The sequence below is a fragment of the Somniosus microcephalus genome, chromosome 33 (assembly GCF_052327205.1).
Source record: "Somniosus microcephalus isolate GS21.2 chromosome 33, FLI_Smic_1.0, whole genome shotgun sequence".
Lineage (NCBI taxonomy): Eukaryota > Metazoa > Chordata > Chondrichthyes > Squaliformes > Somniosidae > Somniosus > Somniosus microcephalus.
The window spans coordinates 14,089,332-14,105,529 of NC_141019.1; the positions used below are offsets into that span (position 1 = coordinate 14,089,332).

General features: G+C 48.1%; 2 protein-coding genes across 9 annotated transcripts in view; one reads left to right on the forward strand and one right to left on the reverse strand.

The window, feature by feature from the left end:
• Positions 1-16,198, forward strand: part of LOC147096970 (uncharacterized) — a 1,290,222-nt gene that overhangs the window by 528,103 nt on the left and 745,921 nt on the right. The window lies entirely within an intron of this gene.
• Positions 1-16,198, reverse strand: part of LOC147096973 (natural resistance-associated macrophage protein 2-like) — a 180,149-nt gene that overhangs the window by 80,420 nt on the left and 83,531 nt on the right. For 6 of the 7 annotated variants that reach the window (XM_085972672.1, XM_085972674.1, XM_085972673.1 and 3 more), the window contains 5 exons: positions 10,420-10,487; positions 6,615-6,770; positions 4,582-4,740; positions 1,454-1,540; positions 591-710 (listed from right to left, as the gene is read on the reverse strand). In XM_085972672.1, the coding sequence (XP_085828798.1) occupies positions 591-710; positions 1,454-1,540; positions 4,582-4,740; positions 6,615-6,770; positions 10,420-10,487 (590 nt within the window). The remainder of the gene's footprint in view (positions 1-590; positions 711-1,453; positions 1,541-4,581; positions 4,741-6,614; positions 6,771-10,419; positions 10,488-16,198) is intronic. The other variant, XM_085972677.1, reaches the window with a different exon arrangement.

Sequence of the window (16,198 nt, forward strand, 5' to 3'; positions counted from 1 at the left end):
TTCCCCCGATAAGCCATCCTCCCCAACAATATCCAAAGTGGTATATCTGTTTGAGAGGGGGATGGCCACAGGGGACCCCTGCACTACCTGCCTGTGCCTACTACTCTGCCTGTTGGTCACCCATTCCCTTTCTGCCTGCGCAGCCTTTACCTGCGGTGTGACCAATTGATTAAACGTAGATAGAGACAGAGAGAAGCACTGAGCATGTATAAATTGATTAGATTGTGTGTCAGTCATAATTAGTGGTATTTATACAAAATCTATCCTAATGGAAGTATCCTCCATGCTATTGGGTCTCAGAAGTCCCAAAGTTCTTCACATCCAATTAATTATTTTGAAGTGCAGGGCCAGTGACCATTGTTGGGTTGGCAAATGTCAGAAGCAATCATGGCAAAAATATAGCCTTGTCTCATCCTGACCAATATTACAACCCCCCACCTCTGCAGATATTCATAGAGCAATAGTAAGACCCCTATAGTTCACTGGCTCACTGAATGCTCCTTGTTTCCTACAGACCTGTTTCGGTCACAAGAAAACTCTGAGAAAAGCAACAAAAAAAAGCCACACAGAAATTCTTAGTTAAAGATTACCTCCATGACGAACTGTCCCGAGTATGTTCCGGTCATGGTTGAACTCTGACCTGCAGCCAGGATGCCAATGGCCCAGATGTAGAGAGCGGCAGCACCAAAATAGCAGCCCAACACAACACCCTGAGAGAAAGACAACAGGAGGGTTATCGCACGCGAGTGCAGCCAAGTTCTCACTGACTGAAATAGAAGTGCTCTAAATAATCAACAAGATGTATCTTTACTATGCCCCAATAGTCACAAACATTTACTGGGTGGTGGCAGAGATTTTTCTGGATTTTAGAACAATACCACAGTAAAACCAAACCAAAAGAATCAGTGAAATTTCAGCGAAAGAGAGAAAAAGAACGAGGGGGAGCAGGAACATGAGTGAGTCTGAGAGCCTATACAAGAGAAAGATGGTGTTCGCATGCGAGACACCAAGAATGCATGAGATAGAAATGCAGAGAGGGGGAGAGCAAGAGAGATGCCGAACGAGTGAGAGCGCAACGGAGACAGAGAGAGGGGAAGGCCGAGAACACATACAAGCGAGAGATCAAGAGCATGACCAGATGAACTGAGCGTGGATTCACTGTAACTGCACTGGGGCCCAGTCATTCATAACAGGGTCCAGATTCACTTTGCTGTGTGCCATCATGCAGAACAGTTTCACTTTCACCCTGGTAACCTCAGTTAATCACCCATATACAGCAATTAGAAACAGCACATTTGTATTTTACTGGAAGAGTGCATTTTGAAATCTTGATTTACAGCGATTTTCAGTTTCAAAACAACACTGGGTTACTTTCTCCACCCATAGCCATGGAAGAACTGAACAGGCTGTGCTGAAAGCCATTCCGGTCTGGTTTAAATGCAGCTCCACTTACCCCTTTGTAGATATTAACATCTAAAGTCTTGTTGTTCATAGGGAAGAGAGAGGAGTGATGAATGCTGCTGTTGAAACAATCATCATGCTTGAAAAAGAAAAAAAAGAAAAAAGTTTGATGAAAGTGTGAAATACAAGCCGCAGCATACAGCATCATTCACCGCTCCATAACCTTTCGCAATGTATTCACCCTGCAGACTTGTCACAGCTCAATCGCACAACATGCTTTCTGCTCGCCACTCCTTCAGTTGTCTCTTCTCTTGACTTCTGCTGGGCTACAGATCCACGGCTGCTGGGAGCCCTCTGGTCTCTCGTCAAAATAGCCACTGGGCAAACGACATTCTTGTTTTAAAACTGGACTTTACTGAGGTGACCGAGGAACAGATGACTTCCCTCAGCCTTGCCATCCTGGGAATGCTCGGAGCAGCCCAGCCTTCTGCCCCATCAGAGGAATCGAGGAAATGCCACCCGAGTGGGCCAGGCTCCAGTGCAGCATCCACATTGGCCTGCGCAAAGTTTGTGCAGGAAGCTCTCAGCTGCAGCCAGTGCATGGCACGGAGAGACCCAAGGACCAGAGCGGGAGAGAAAGCATCCTTTCACATGTCTCTTACACTCAGTGGGCCAACACACTGACGAGTGCGATACTGACCCATACAGAACAGGAAGGTCCCAGCCACCACCCCAGGCCTCTGCTGAGTTAGCGGATGTCAGCCAAGGTGACAGAAGGGTCACTAACCATGACATCAGCATCCCTGGGCTAGGGATGAGAAAAGGAAAATCAGCCATGGTTCCTGCTGACTATAGTGACCAAAAACACCCCAGTTCAAATTCAGGTCAACAAACTCAGCAGAGAGCAGGGACTGAACCTAGTACCGTTCTGGTCTGTCTGGCTCAATATGACACCATGTCTTGCAATTATTCACTAAGCCATCTGGGGGAGCCCAAGCATTGAAAATTGTGCTATTCATTTCTCCTCGATTGACAATAGGGCCAACACTTAGCAAATCAAATGAACAAAGTAAGACTCTGGTGACCATTAGTCACATGTGGCTAATTGGGAATCCAGACGTGGCTAATTGCACAGCGGATTCATAAATAAAAAAATGAGTGATAGACACCATCGATCGGCCTGTGATCTCAACTCTCAGAATTGCACGGCCAATGCATGTCAACTTTTACCTTTGTGCGTTTGTTGGAAAGCAGAGTGTGCGAGTGTTTTTTGATCTTTGAATGCTTTACTTCCTCAGTTACTGAACGGTGACGGTGGGAGATCTTTAATTACAGTAAGTGTACACGTGGAGCACATTTCTCGGTTGTGTGTGTGTGTGAAGTGTTTTCTACTAAAATTAGTGCAGGTGATTAAAACGGTATCGCCGTAGCAACACCTGCGGCTAGTCAGCGATTTCTACTGGACAACAGGTACATGAATGTATACAGGATCACCACGTACTGTCTGCAGGCTGCACAGACCACGTACCAAAAGTGTAAACGAGGGAAGGAGCGACGTCAGACTGAAACCAGCCTGAGCTCTGCCAGCCTGTTCCAGTGGCAACACAACCTGCCCATACCAGCATTGAAGGAGACAGTGCAAGTAGAGAAGGCCATGAAATAGATCATTGAAGAGGTAATGTTAAACTTGTACAAGACCCCAGTTAGAGGATTGCATACAATCTTGGGCATCCCATTATAGGAAGAGATTAGACTGGGTGTGATATTACAGGGTATGGGGAGTGAGGAGAGTGGGATTAGACTGGGTGGGATATTAAAGGGTATGGGGAGTGAGGGGGAGAGTGGGATTAGACTGGGTGGGATATTAAAGGGTATGGGGAGTGAGGAGAGTGGGATTAGACTGGGTGGGATATTAAAGGGTATGGGGAGTGAGGGGGAGAGTGGGATTAGACTGGGTGGGATATTAAAGGGTATGGGGAGTGATGGGGAGAGTGGGATTAGACGGGGTGGGATATTAAAGGGTATGGGGAGTGAGGGGGAGAGTGGGATTAGACTGGGTGGGATATTAAAGGGTATGGGGAGTGAGGGGGAGAGTGGGATTAGACTGGGTGGGATATTAAAGGGTATGGGGAGTGAGGAGAGTGGGATTAGACTGGGTGGGATATTAAAGGGTATGGGGAGTGAGGGGGAGAGTGGGATTAGACTGGGTGGGATATTAAAGGGTATGGGGAGTGAGGAGAGTGGGATTAGACTGGGTGGGATATTAAAGGGTATGGGGAGTGAGGGGGAGAGTGGGATTAGACTGGGTGGGATATTAAAGGGTATGGGGAGTGATGGGGAGAGTGGGATTAGACGGGGTGGGATATTAAAGGGTATGGGGAGTGAGGGGGAGAGTGGGATTAGACTGGGTGGGATATTACAGGGTGCGGGGAGTGAGGGGGAGAGTGGGATTAGACTGGGTGGGATATTAAAGGGTGCGGGGAGTGAGGAGGAGAGTGGGATTAGACTGGGTGGGATATTAAAGGGTATGGGGAGTGAGGGGGGAGAGTGGGATTAGACTGGGTGGGATATTAAAGGGTGCGGGGAGTGAGGGGGAGAGTGGGATTAGACTGGGTGGGATATTAAAGGGTATGGGGAGTGAGGGGGGAGAGTGGGATTAGACAGGGTGGGATATTACAGGGTGCGGGGAGTGAGGGGGAGAGTGGGATTAGACTGGGTGGGATATTAAAGGGTGCGGGGAGTGAGGAGGAGAGTGGGATTAGACTGGGTGGGATATTAAAGGGTGCGGGGAGTGAGGGGGAGAGTGGGATTAGACTGGGCGGGATATTAAAGGGTGCGGGGAGTGAGGAGGAGAGTGGGATTAGACTGGGTGGGATATTAAAGGGTGCGGGGAGTGAGGAGGAGAGTGGGATTAGACTGGGTGGGATATTAAAGGGTGCGGGGAGTGAGGAGGAGAGTGGGATTAGACTGGGTGGGATATTAAAGGGTGCGGGGAGTGAGGGGGAGAGTGGGATTATACTGGGCGGGTCACTGCGAAAATGACTGGCACAGATTTGATGGGGCAAGTGTCCTATTGCTGTGCTCGAACATTCGGTGATTATGTATTGGAGGTGGGATTTGGGAATGGCCAACTTTGAAAAGGCTGTGTTTCCCACGGAGTGCGATGACTCCCACACTCACCACTTGCTCGTTGGTCTTATTATAAAAAGCTTCCGCGAACACCGCGACCACGAAGACGTTGATGAGGAACGATATAAACAAAGCCACGCAGGCTTCGATGAAGAAGTAGCGATTCGCCTCCTTCACTTCATTCTTATTGGCTCGGTTCACGTCCCTGGACTGAGAAAGAGAGAATGTCAGCACTGGCATTTCAGAGTGCGCGGCGAGTGGTTGAATGAAAGCTCCTTCAGCAATGAGACACGTTTTCAACAGTCCTGAACTTCCTTTTCAGTTATGTCAGTAAAGCACTGTAACCTGGGTAGGTCGGGGAGATAATCAGACAGGCGACACTGAGCAGAGAATACCTACAGTATTACATCAGGACACATGTTGGGCTCACATCACACAACATATTTCCCGTCATTTGTGCCTTTGGAATGCTGCCCAAGTCGGTCTTGGGTCGCAGGATTTATTTAGGCCACTGTGCCTAGTACAATCCATCAGCGTGATTGCATTACACAAAGCACCAATTAAGAGTTTGAACGTGTTAAAAATGGTTTCATCTTCAGCTGCCAGCAATGCCAACCCACATTACCAACCTGAGGCGGGTGCCATAAATGGTCCCAGCACACGCCCTCAATATGTTCGTGACCCAAATGCCAGGAATGGGTCGGGGGCACAGGCAGGGGGCAGGTGGAAGTTCCGGCCGGCTGATGTGCCACATCTGGGGTTCCACGGGCAAATCCAGTGCAGATGTGTGCACATTAGGTGAGGAGTGGGATCAAGCTTGGCTGCCAACATCCACCACTTATGCTCATACATTAAGAGTGGCTACTTGTGGGAGGTATGGGATGGTAACTGATGTTTGAAGAACCGTAACCCCAGCAACAGCCAGCACCTTCAGGTGTTAAAAAACTGAACTACCCAACTCTGCCCCCTCTCCCCCATGCTGGAGGTCATTTAAAACGGGTTCAATGTTCAAAAATACACTTGAAAATAAATCCACCAACATTCCACAGGTGCCAGGTTCCTTACTCACCCAAACTAGGCGAGATGGGGCAGCTAAGTGGGATGGGGCAGTTCCATTCCAATCCAACCCTGCTCACACATGGGCCCACTTTCAAACACACTCACCCCTTCAATATATTGTCCTTGCAAGGAGATTACACAATGAGTTATGATGATCTGGAATGCACTGCCCGATAGGGAAGCGGAAGCAGATTCAATAGTAACTTTCAAAAAGGAATTGGATAAATACTTGAAGGGAAAAATGTACATGGCTATGGGGAAAGAGCAGGGCGGTGGCGCTAATTGGATCGCTCTACCAAAGAGCCCGCACAGGCACGATGGGCCGAATGGCCTCCTTCTGTGCTGTATCATTATCTGTACACACAATTAAATGAGTCAAAGTCGGGTACCTTGAATTTATCGGAAGCATTTGAGAGTAATGTTCCCTTTAAGATGTGCGGTTGCACAGCTGTCTGGAGGCCCCGCGAAGCCTGGGACTGGCTTTTCAAATCGGAGATTTTGCGAGGCCCGTTAAAGCGGTGTCAGAGGTTGGTCTTGGAGGCCGGCCGCAGTGTAGTGTTGCCAACCGCCTCGGATTTGCTGGTGAAATTCAATTTTCTGGGGGGAATTGGCATTGAAATCTATGCAAAGTATCGCTCTGTGATTTGGGGCATTTACATTTTAAGTGGTCGCTGTGCCATCTGCAGCAACAGGCATCCCACGCTGCTGTGGCACAGGCGACAGGCTGTGTCAAATAAAGTACTTCCGTCATTTTATTATTTCAATACGCTCGCCTGTACATGGGCGAATGTATTGAATGTCACTGGTCACGCCTGGTAGGAAAATGGGCAAGGACACAGGGCAACACGCCATGCCGTGCCCTCTTCTGGTTCTACTGACAAATTGGTAGAGGCAGGATGGGAAATGCTGGCCAGTATTGAGCACTCATTTACCACCAAGTAACAAGCAGCTCTACTTCAGTCAGCCGGAAATATAAAAGGAAACTTTGAAAAAAAGATAAGTACGAGAATACACACAATACTCACCTTGACCAAGGCAGAGTGCAGGTAGATATTGTGGGGCATGATCACAGCTCCGACAATTCCAACCGCCTGTTCCAACTGGCGGGTACCACAGCCTTGACAGTAGGGCACAAACATCCCCTTCAGCAGCTGGCCCTGGTCTGGCTTTACAGTCACATACTGTGGGGCAGAGAAACACAGTCTGGAGTAAAGAAAAACTAAACCTCTGGATCCTGAAATGGTAGATTACCTACCTTGTAGAGTCTTCATTTCAAATGATATGCATCCTACACACTATAGGAGTACAATCTAGCTGGATTGGATCTGGGAAACCACAAGCTTAGTCTGTACATTGAAAATTGTCATGGCTTTGAAGGTGGGCAGTGTGGCGCATGGGTTTCCACTATCATGCCGTACAAACCCCTAGGACTTGTGCCATTGCACCAGGTTATTTTGACCTGAAGCTAAATTGATGGATGGACGGGGCTGTGATATGGTGATGTAGATCATTCAAGGAATGAAGACAATCCTACAAAGGTGCCTAATCATCATCTTTACTATAGCATCCTCCACACACTGTAGGGCCACAACAAAGTAGTACGACGTAGCAGGGGAGAGGCCCTGCAGAGAAGGCAGAACGCCAGCTGTCAGAACAGATTTGCCATCGTCAAAGCGGAACAGTCATGCTCAGTAAAGGTGTTAGGGTTACTCCAAGTGGCAGTGTTACAAATACCATTAAGTGGAACGTGACAGAGGTGGGAACAGAGGAACAGGAGGAAGGCCATTCAGCCCCTTGAGCCTGTTCCGCCATTCAATTATGGCTGATCTGTATCTTAACTCCATCTACCAGCTTTGGTTCCGTAACCCTAATACCCTCGCCTAACAAAATCTATCAGTCTCAGTTTTGAAATTTTCAATTGACCCCCAGCCTCAACAGCTTTTTGGGGAAGAGAGTTCCAGATTTCCCCTACCCTCTGTGTGAAGAAGTACTTCCTGACATCACCCCTGAACGGCCTGGCTCTAATTTTAAGGTTCTGCCCCCTTGTTCTGGACTCCCCCCACCAGAGGAAATAGTTTCTCTCTATCTACCTTGTCGAATCCTTTAATCATCTCAATTAGATCACCCCTTAATCTTCTGTACTAGCCTAGTCTATAATTTAACTCGAAACCAAACATGGCCGTTAAAGCCTGTGGATGCTCACAATGCATCAACGGGGAGCTGCAACTGCACGGAACTCCCATGAGATCCCAGGAGAGTCGTGCGAAGTGTAGCCACAACACAAATCCAAAGGCCACAAAGCTCGCCCTGGAGGCCAAGGTACGGAATGTTGCGTTTGGTTCTTGACCAGGAGCAAAAGTTGAAGGGGCCATGATCTGTTTTAACCCATGCCTGTGTGGTCTCCTGATGCACAAACCCTGCCCAGTGGCTTTGAGGGCATGCTTCCGGGACACGACTAGACCATCCATACGTTTGGAATCAGGGTTGCGGTGATGGGGCCCGGGATTAACATCCTGCATTGTAGATTCTGCTTTATGGTTCTTGTTGAAATGGGCGGGGGGGGGGGGGGGGGGGAGATGGTACGAGGATTCTCAGTAAAATTGACGTTCTATTCCAGTGAATCTGCTCCCATTAACATAATACTGTAGTGCAAAATGATTAGCTTGCGAAGGAAAGTGTTGGCAACACTACGGAACACCTGACGAATAAACTGAAGTTTAGGGCCAAGGCCCATAGAGCAGGATACAACCAGGGATGAAAGGAGTGGGGCATCGGATTGGGTGATACAAAACTAGGGCTTTAAAGCCTGTGGATTACAGAAGGAAAATAGAGGGAGGTGGGGAGTTGGACAGTTTTAAAGTCTAAGGAAACAATGAGTTCGAGACAGTGCACAAGTCTGGATTCCAACAATGTGAGGCTGCAGGGAGGACGAACAGCTCGAGGGGCCAGAGAGGAAAGTTCTGGAGAGCAATAAACTACTTCTGTAATAAAAACAGAAAATGCTGGAGACACTCAGCAGGTCGGTCAGGCAGCATCGGTGAAGAGAGAAACAGAGTTAACGGCTCAGCTCGATGACCTTTCGTCAGAACTGGAAAAAAGCAGGAAATGGAACAGATTTTTAAGCAAGGGTAGGGGCTGGGAAATGGGGGAACATAAGTAGTAGGAGCAGGAGTAGGCCAATCGGCCCCTCGAGCCTGCTCCGCCATTCAATAAGATCATGGCTGATCTGATCCTAACCGCCAATCTACTATCACAGAACCATCTCCTGAATCTAACAGAATTAGACACATGAAATAGGAGCAGGATCAGGCTACACGGCCCCTGGGCCCGCTCCGCTACCCACAGGGCCATGACCGGTCCGAACCTAGACTCATGTCCAAATTCCTGCCCGCTCCCCGTAACCCTTAATTCCCTTTACTTCTAGGAAACTGTCTATTTCTGTTTTAAATTTATGTAATGATGTAGCTTCTACAGCTTTTTGGGGCAGCATATTCCATGGACCTACCACCCTCTGAGTGAAGTAGTTCCTCCTCATCTCAGTTTTGAAAGAGCAGCCCCTTATTCTAAGACTATGCCCCCTAGTTCTAGTTTCACCCATCATCGGGAACATCCTCCCCGCATCCACCCAATCCAACTCCTTCACAATCTTATATGTTTCAATAAGATCGCCTCTCATTCTTCTGAACTCCAATGAGTAGAGTCCCAATCTACTCAACCTCTCCTCATATGTCCATCCCCGGGATTAACCGAGTGAACCTACGTTGTACTGACTCGAGAGCAAGTATGTCCTTTCTTAAGTATGGACACCAAAACTGTACGCAGTATTCCAGGTGCGGTCTCACCAATACCTTGTACAACTGAAGCAATACCTCCCTGTTTTTATATTCTATCCCCGTGGCAATGAAAGCCAACATTCCCATTGGCCTTCTTAATCACTTGCTGCACCTGCATACTAACCTTTTGAGTTTCGTGCACCAGGACCCCCAGATCCCTTTGTACTTCAGTACTTTCCAGTTTCTTGCCATTAAGATAATAACTTGCTCTACGATTTTTCCTGCCAAAGCGCATAACCTCACACTTTCCAGTATTGTATTCCATCTGCCAAATCTCTGCCCACTTACTTAGCCTGTCTATGTCCCTTTGCAGGTTTTTTATGTCCTCCTCACTCACTACTTTCCCCCCCATCTTAGTATCATCTGCAAACTTGGATATGTTACACTCGGTCCCCTCCTCCAAATCGTTAATATAGATTTTAAAGATTGTAAAGAGGGGATGAAAGAACAAAAGGGAAGGTCTGTGATAGGATAGAAGGCGGGAGAGATTAAGAGACATTCAAGGCGAGAGGAGATGGTAATGGGACAGGTTAAGAAACAAAGGATGGCTCGAGATGAAGTGTGAATTGTGCTGGCAGAGTGAAAGACAGCTGCCCTGTGGGAGAGAAGAACAGGAGACACAAACAAAAGGGTTCTGACGAAAGGTCATCGACCTGAAACATTAACTCTGTTTCTCTCTTCACAGATGCTGCCTGACCTGCTGAGTATCTCCAGCATTTTCTGTTTTTAGCACAAACTACTTCTGTATGTGTGTTTGTTCAGAACTCAAAGAGCTTCACTTAGTTCTATGGTTTTGAAACAGATACAATTCAATCGAGAAATTATCATCAAATGACTAACTGCAAAGAGCACAACAGATTGAACGTATGAATCTGCACGATTTTCTATTTAGATCATCAGCCAAACCAATTAAAACAGGGAAGGCCCAAGGATTTTGCAGTTTAAGATGTTGCAAATCAAACAGTTACTAAAAAACTTAAAATTCATCCACTCTTACCTCATATCCAAATGTAATAGCCATAACTGTAATGAGGAACCCAAAGAAAGCTTCCAGTTTTCTCAAACCTGAGGAAGCAAAGGGTTCCTTTTAGAAAGGTTTGTATTTATAAAGCACCTCATCACATCTCAAAACACTTCACAGGCAATTCATTACTTTGAAGTGCAGTAACTATTATGTGGATTAACGTGACGGCCACTTTGTGCTCAAGGTCCCACAAACACCACGGAGATAAATGCCCAGTTGATCAGTTTTTAGTGATGTTGGTTGAGGGAGAAATATTGACCAGTACACCAGGAGAACTCCCTACTCTTCTCCCAATAATGCCGTGGGGTCTGTAATCAATCTAAATCACCGGAACAGGTTTAAAGTCTCTTCCAAAGGGCGGCACCTCCGACAGTGCAGTACTCCCTCAGTACTGCATTGAAGGGTTAGCCTAGATTATCTGCTCAAGTGGGGCTTGAACCTACAACCTTCTGATTTAGGAGGCGAGAGTGACGCACTGTTACACCTTGACCAATCCGACAGAATACTGTGGAAGACATTAGGTATGACCGAGCTCGGAGTGCTGCCATTGGTTGGCAGCAAATTGTGCGCCTGACCTCATGTACCCAATTCGTAGCACGCTGAATTTTCAAGGTGCAACTTTGATGGGCAAAATGAGTCAGCATTGGTGGCAAGCAGAACCCAGATTTAAGTGGAATCATTATTGAAATAAGGTCCCATGCTGAATTTCATAACTTTGAGCAAAGTTCCTCCCCCAGCTCTCCAAAAAAAATGGGCACATGACTGCTCAATCAGCCAGGCCTGCTCTGGCCAAAATCATCCTTAATGCAAGGCTGCAGGTGTGCGGTAGTGGAGAAAGTCGAGTTTGTTTTCCACAGAGACCATTCATCTGTTTCTGCATTCAACATGCATCGCTGCATTTGCTTGTGCATTTTCGCTAAAGCATTCAGCTTGCTCGGCAAGACTTTCCTACGGTCTTTGCAATTGCTGCTGCTGCTGCGTTACAAGTTGCAGAATTGGCAAAGATGGAAATCCTTTTGGGTCCCCCTGTGTTGCATGAATTGGTTGAGTGCAATGGTTTCATAAGGGCTCAGCGTCTTCAGGTCCAACGGCACCACAGGCAGTATGTTCACTCCCGGCAAGAAGAAAGAAAACGCCTTTCATGACCACCGGACATCCCAAAGCGCTTTACAGCCAATGAACATAAGAACATAAGAAATAGGAGCAGGAGTTGGCCAATCGGCCCCTCGAGCCTGCTCCGCCATTCAATAAAATCATGGCTGATCTGATCCCAACCTCAAATCTACTTTCACTCTCCATCCCACCCGAACCCATGTGATCTCCCGGGAGAGGCGAAAAGCCAGATAAAAAACCCAATGACCAATTTGGGAGAAAAAATCTGGGAAATTCCTCTCCGACCCATCTAGGCGATCGAAACTTGTCCAGGAGATCACTCTGTCCCTGTATTTCCTGCAGTACTTACCTTCTGTAAGAGGTGATCTCCACCCCAGCCAGGAACAGGCCCAATTTACTCTTGAAGGACTCCTAGCTGGCAGCCTGTTCCCGAGGTCTCCACTAATCCCTGTGAATAGAACCATCTCCTGAAATCTAACTTTTGAAGTGTGGTCACTGTTGTAACGAAGGAAACGCGGCAGCTAATTTGCGCACAGCAAACAGCACTGTGATAATGACCAGATAATCTGTTTTAGTGATGGTGATTGAAGGATAAATGTTGGCCAGGACACCGGGGAGAACTCCCCTGCTCTTCTTCGAAATAGTGCCATGGGATCTTTTGAGAGCAGACGGGGCCTCGGTTTAACATCTCATCCGAAAGACGGCACCTCCGACACTGCAGCACTCCCTCAGCACTGTACTGCGAGCGTCAGACTAGATTATGTGCTCAAGTCTCTGGAGTGGGACTCGAACCCACAACCTTCTGACTCAGAGGCAAGAGTGCTGCCCACTGAGCCACGGCGGACACACATAGCCAAGAAGCCGTATTTACAAGCTATGCCACTCCTACCTGGCCGGTCAGACCCGTGTCTGCTGCCTCCACATCATGCAGAGGTAGTGACTGAGCCTTGGGCTGAAGTACAGACAACGTCAAGGGTTGGGACAGATTCTCCTGTGATTCGGAAGGTCGCTACGGCATTAAGCATCCATGCAACAGGATCCTTCCAAAATACTGCAGGAGGCATCTGCCAGATAAGTTAATTCCTGTGTAAAGCAACTGACTGATGCCATGAACGCTGGGGGGTAAAGTAACTTCATCACTTTCCCAGTGGAAATGAGACAGCAACAGAAGGGGGCACAGAATCTGTCCTGTCAGTGATTACCAGCACCTTCCTGCTCTCTGGCATTTCATTAATCATTTGAAGGCTCCTGGATGGAATGGCTGGCTACGAGGACACCGAGAGGAAGCCTTCCTAACTGCCCCTTCTCCTGCCATGCTGCAGGTTCTGGGTACGCCAGCTGGATAACAAGCAAGCTACATAAAAACAGTCTTTGTGATGTCTCGCCTGTAGGCAAAGCCCGGCGTCACTGCCGGCCATTTAGCCGGTCACATCTGGCAGGAGCAGCCTCTTGCAACCGAGTGCCCAAGGTCTGAATGGTAGCAGTCACAGTGCTTGTGAGAGAACAGTGTTTGGTGCTTGGACTTTTCCCACTTTGGGACTCCCCGCAGGTCGATGTGAAGATACCACTCACTCCATGGTGGTCTTCATTTCAGTAATTCCCTGCCCCTGACATCACCGCAGTCGAGAGGAGATCTGTTGCACTCTCTCCACTGGCTGCTCTTGGTGGACTCAAAGGGTGTGGACAATGCCTTTTGCTCCTGCATTAAATTTTGTCTGGGGGCAAGCCCAGTAGGATACCAATCCCTTGCCCATACAGCAGACATACAACGCAGGCTCTCAGCCTGGCCAGATACGCAGGCTCTCAGCCTGGCCAGATCTTTCCTCTTCCTCTCCTCCCACCTTCACTTGTTCGTGGTGAATCACCTGGTGCCCCTTCCTCAAACTCACAACCTACATTCTCTGGGATGCTAGGGTATATACTGGTTCTTGGTGTGGGTGTAGTGCTGGGCGCAATGTGCTGTGATGCGCCAGGCTCTGTGATACTACTTGCGAGGCGATGAGAGAAGAACAAAGAACCTATAGGAAGACAAAAGAAAGAAGATTGACAAGGAGTCCCCCAAGACTATGCCTTCAAAGAAAGGGATCATTAAGACATTGTGTGTGTCATGGCTATGCCGTGATGATTGAGAAAGTGAGTCAGTGTAGGAAGGATAATATTAAATGGAAGAGACTTACTGGCTGGTGACATTGTGCCTCAAAACTGGCCCTCACCAACCCCTTACACAAATTCATATAAACAGCCAGAGCCATCTCCTCACATTGCAACAGCTGCTGTAACATGGCTGCTACTCCACCTGTCCTTGTCCTCTCTCTGGCTGCACGCTGGCTTGGCCTGGATACACAACAATTATGAACAGGGCAGCAAATGCCCAAGGAGCACAAACACCAGCCTCGTGTCCAGTCAACGTCGCTTCGTGCAAGGGTATTGCAAAGTATCGCGCCTGCTGTTTGTGACGGCAGGATGCACTCCAAAATGAAATATGAACTGTTAAGTGGCACTTTTGCGCAGTGAAAGTGTGTTGAGAAAAGGGGCACAGTTTATCACTATATTTTATGGAGGATGCAGAAGACCATTCTGATTTGTTCCATGCCTTCTACAGCATGTATATCAAGGCGGGCACATGTAACTTGGCACGTGATGCCACTGAACCTCTGCTGCATTTGTTCCCAGGTTGGGACACTGCACCTACTCACTCTGCCACTTCCATCTATGCCGCTTAAACCTGGGCTTTAACAGGAGGGTAGCCTTTGAGCCAAAGCAGGACAGCCTCCGTTGCTGCACCAGTTTGCTGAGAAGGGAAGTTTCCCCATTGCCCTCATTTTTCAGGCAAACTGCTGCACACCCCTCACAGCAATGACGCTCCTTCAAGTTAATTGACACAATCAGTCCACTCCCTTTAAAGGCAAGGAGCAGCCCTTTAATTACCTCACCCAATTATGCACCTCCTAGACATTCACACTGCACAGGGCAGCTCGTGTCCTGCCAGCCACTTTGATGTTCTAGATGTCCAAGTCAAGTGCCATGTACCAGGCTTACTCGTCACCAAATGCTTAGTCAAGATGAGAAGGGCTTTAGCATAGCCCACTGTCGCTCTCTCTAACTGGTTCCCTGTTTTGCCACAAATCCATCTCACATCTTGGATCTGGATGTTGCACATAGGCCAGAGGAAGCACTTCTGTTGCTCACCTACAAGTTCTGAAGCATAAGGAACAGTTTGGACTCATCTCATATACACCACAAGCTTACTCTACATTGGCATTTTGCCGTCAATGAAGAGTGACCAAAGCACCCTTTGCACTCTCGGTGTGTGGTCCTGCAGGGCGGTGTCCAAGCTGGAGTTGGCATCCATTAGGAGCGATGTAAATCGATTCTATTTTCCAATCAAATCTACCGAGATGCTCTCTTCAGCTGTGCAAAGCCTTACCACCACACTTGGGGGGCACCCACCACCGTATCCCATTGATTAGTTCAGATGGAGGGTCGAGCCCGTGAGACCCCCAGGTGAGGCTGCCTAAAACACAATATCATCTGTAGAAAGGAACACCACAGTACTTCCAGAAATGCCCAGAACAGATACTCCACGTCCATTCCTTACGATGTCATCCAACATAGCATTAATGAAGACATCCAGTATGAGGGCGGACAGTGGACAAACGTGCCTCACTTCCCTTTTCAGAGAGCTTGGTTCAGGGAGTCTCCCATCTACCAAACACAGATCCGAGAGCTGGAGTACACATCCCGGTTAAAATCTGGAGCTCCAGCCATGTACTCCCATAGCTTCCAGCTTCTTCATAACCGCCCCATGAGGCACTGGCTCAAAAACCTTTTCAGAATCAATGAAAGCAATACAAGTGGGGTTCTCCCAAGCCCTACAGCATTCTGCAATCGCGTATAAAGTCACAGTTTGTCCTACACATTTCTCAGGAGGAAAAAAATCCAGCCCGTTGCTTTCCGATTACTCCATAGGCTCCGAGAACGAGAATACGAAGAACCACCTAAAGAGCCAAGGAGATCAGCGAGATTCCTCAGTAGTTTTCAGGCTCAGAGGGCCTCGCTTCTTGTGGGTATGACTGCATTCTCGAACACTGAGCCTTGAACTGAATCCTAGTCACTAGCCTCAGACGGGCCACGCCAAGACAAGTCGGTGGTTCTTGATGTCAAATTGGCAAGTTTCTTGGACCTTCAAGTCTTTTAATTTCCTGTTGAGATCACCATTATGCAAAGTACCACTCACTCTCTGATGAACTGGTGCCCATCTCCCCAGTTTCTGCCAATGCCACTCTTGGTCTGGCTGCATAGAGGTGCCCAGCCGCCTCTTGGCATCTCCCATTGAGTACTGGCCAAGTCCTGGAACTTAACAAGCAACAATTCCCGAGTGCATATCTATGGCACAAAATGTTGGCAGTGCCAATGTGCATGATGACCATAATAACTTCAGATCAGCAGACAATTGTACATTTCCATATTGCTGGTCGCACCATCTATATCCATGTCTCAAATTACCCATAACCTACCACCAAGTTTAGTCGCTCTCCCTACACCGGCGGGTTGACAGTCACTCCCCGACCCCACTGCGTCCAAGTCAGTCACTCCCCGACCCCACTGCGTCCAGTCAGTCGCTCCCCGGCCCCACTGC